General features: G+C 55.7%; 1 protein-coding gene across 2 annotated transcripts in view; it reads left to right on the forward strand.

Annotated features, from left to right (window-relative positions):
• Positions 1 to 716, forward strand: part of KHDC4 (KH domain containing 4, pre-mRNA splicing factor) — a 14,252-nt gene extending 13,536 nt beyond the window's left edge. For both annotated transcript variants that reach the window (XM_027909288.1, XM_027909289.1), the window contains exon 14: positions 312 to 716. In XM_027909288.1, coding sequence (XP_027765089.1) covers positions 312 to 511 — 200 coding nt within the window. In that variant the 3' untranslated portion in view covers positions 512 to 716. The remainder of the gene's footprint in view (positions 1 to 311) is intronic.
• The last annotated feature ends 1,999 nt before the right edge of the window (positions 717 to 2,715 follow it).

Genomic DNA, 2,715 nt, shown 5'->3' on the forward strand with positions numbered 1-2,715 from the left:
TTTTTTTTTTTTTTTTTTTTTTTTTTTTTTTTTTTTTTTTTTTTTTTTTTTTTTTTTTTTTTTTTTTTTTTTTTTTTTTTTTTTTGGAAACTCTCATTATTCTCATTATTATTATTACTATTATTATTATTATTATTAACTCGTTTTTGGGGGACGTTTCTTACCTCTTCGTTGTTTGTTGTGTTTGTTTTTGTTTTTTTTTTAATTTTATTTTTCCTGGTGGTTTTTGATGATGGTGGTGGCGGGGGTGGGTTGTTTTGGTTTGTTTTTTTGGTTTTTTTTTTGTTTTTTTTTCCCCCCCTTTTCCTTAGATCATCAAGCAAAGAAGATGAAAACTGGAGAGAAGGGCTTTGGCTTAGTGGCCTACGCCGGAGACTCGTCGGACGAAGAGGAGGAACACGGTGGCCATAAAAACGCAAGTACTTTTTCACAGGGCTGGAGTTTGGGGTACCAATACCCCTCCTCCCAACAGAGAGCCAAGCAACAGATGCCCTTCTGGATGGCTCCCTAAAAAGCTGCACAAGAGTTTTGGTGGTTTTTTTTTTGGTTTTTTTTTTTGGTTTTTTTGGCATCCATCTGTTTTTTTTTTTTCCCCTCCATCCCCACTTCCCTCTAGCAATAATTGCATGGATATTCCAGAAAGGACTGGGGAAAAAAAAAAAAAAAAAAAAAAAGAGACAACCTGGTTTTTACATTTGAAGAAGAAGCCAATTTTCTTCCTCCCCACCACTTTGGAAGGGCTCCGTTGTTTTTAAAAATCCTTATTTTTGGCAGCGTGTTTTTTTGCCAATTGACAAGAGAAGATCTGGAGTGGAGTGCTCCCTTTTCCACAGGGGAGAGGTAAAGAGGATCCAGGGAAGCCTGTCGGTCCAGCGTGTCCCTGTTTTTCCAAGATAACTCAAAGGGAAGAGTCAGTGCCCCCCTGACTTCACCCCACACCCGGCGTTGGCATTTTTGTTGAGCGCTCCTGCTGCCCCGGCTTCGATGTGGGACTTGTCACCGGAGGGAAGGAACACCCAGGAGCTGTGGAAAAACTCAACATTTCTTCTGAAAAACTCTCCATTTTTATTTCGGGCACCTCCTGTAACTCAGCACTGTTGGGGTTTTTTTTTTTTTTTTCTTGGAAGAGTGGTTTTTCTGACCCCCACAGTTCTGGGGGGGACAACGCTCAGGTTTTTGGATGGACGGGCTCATCTTGCCCCAGGGTGGACTTGGCACTGGAGCTCACCCTGGACCTCACCCCCACCCAGCAGCTGGACAGAATTCCTCCTCCTGAGCTTCATCTCTCCCCTCACCCCCTCGATTCCAGAAGGTTTCCAACGAGGGGTTTCCCAAAGAGGAGGGTGGGGTTGGAAGGGGAGGGCAGCACTTGAGTCCAGCAGCTCCTGGAAGCTGGGAAGGAAGCGGTTGGATTGCGTGTACGGACACGAACTGCCCCTCGGGGGCTTTTCTCAGCAGGGTGGGGGGCACCCAGTGCAGCCACCCCCTCTGGGTGACACTCCCAGGGACACCGGCACCGCTCCAGGGGTGCTGGGCGGCCTTGGGAACACGGGAGCTGTGGATTTTAAGGATCTGTGGTGTCGCCGCTGCACCCCCGGGGCGGGGCTCACCCCCCCACCCCGCCAAACCTCGGCTTTCCTTTTGTGGTGTAAATAATTGAGAACTGTACTTTCATTATAAATAAATGTATAAATATTCGGCTTCCTTGGGAGGGGGTTGTGTGGGGGTGTTCAGGTGAGGTTTGGAGACTGTGGGGCTGAGGGAGGGGAGCTTGGGGACTGAGGGGGGGGTCTCTGAGGCCCAGGGGTGACCCCCAGGGCTGAGGGGGGGAAGGCCTTGGTGAGGGGGATCCCATAACTGGGGGATGGCCCAGGGTGGGACTGGGGAGGGTTTGAGAGGCTGGAGGGAGCTGAGGGTAATGGGGCTGTGGGGGAACCCGGGTCTAGGAGGAGGTTTGGGGGTCTGGAGCTGCAGGGCTGGGAGGAGGGCCCGGTCTGGGGAAGGGGGATAAGGCTGTGGTGGGGGGTGTTGGGGTTGTGGGGCAGGGGGTCGACCCCCTGGGCTGTGAGGGGGGTTTTGGGGGAGCCCAGGGGTGGAAGAGGGGTCCGGGATGCCAAAGTGGGGCTGAGAGGGGGGTCTCGGGGCTGGGGGGAAGCCACATGGCTGGGGAGGAGGTTAATGGGTCTGGGGGCAGCCCCCTGGGCTGGGAGTGGGTCCCAGGGGTCAGAGGGGAGCTGGGGGAGCCCCCCGGAGCTGAGGGGAGGCCACAGGGCTGGGGGGAGATTGATGTGGGGCTGGGGCTGTCTCCCGGGGCTGGGGGCAGCCCCCCATGTCGGTCACGGGGGTCCTAGGCAGGGTCCCGGTTGTGTCCCCGCCGTGTCCCCTCTCGGTTTCGGGGGGTCCCGGCTGTGTCCCCGCCGTGTCCCCTCTCGGTTTCGGGGGGTCCCGGCTGTGTCCCCGCCGTGTCCCCTCTCGGTTTCGGGGGGTCCCGGCTGTGTCCCCGCCGTGTCCCCTCTCGGTTTCGGGCGGTCCCGGCTGTGTCCCCGCCGTGTCCCCTCTCGGTTTCGGGGGGTCCCGGCTGTGTCCCCGCCGTGTCCCCTCAGAGCCGCCGTCCGGCCCCGCCCGCCGCTCGCCCGGCCCGGGGCGGGTCCGGGAGGAGCCGCCGCCATTTCGGTGCCTGAGCGAGAGGGGCCGGCAAAACCAGGGAGGGGAAAC

This window comes from Empidonax traillii, unplaced genomic scaffold, assembly GCF_003031625.1.
Source record: "Empidonax traillii isolate 1590-97213 ecotype Southwest subspecies unplaced genomic scaffold, ASM303162v1 scaffold2030:size82362, whole genome shotgun sequence".
Taxonomy (NCBI): domain Eukaryota; kingdom Metazoa; phylum Chordata; class Aves; order Passeriformes; family Tyrannidae; genus Empidonax; species Empidonax traillii.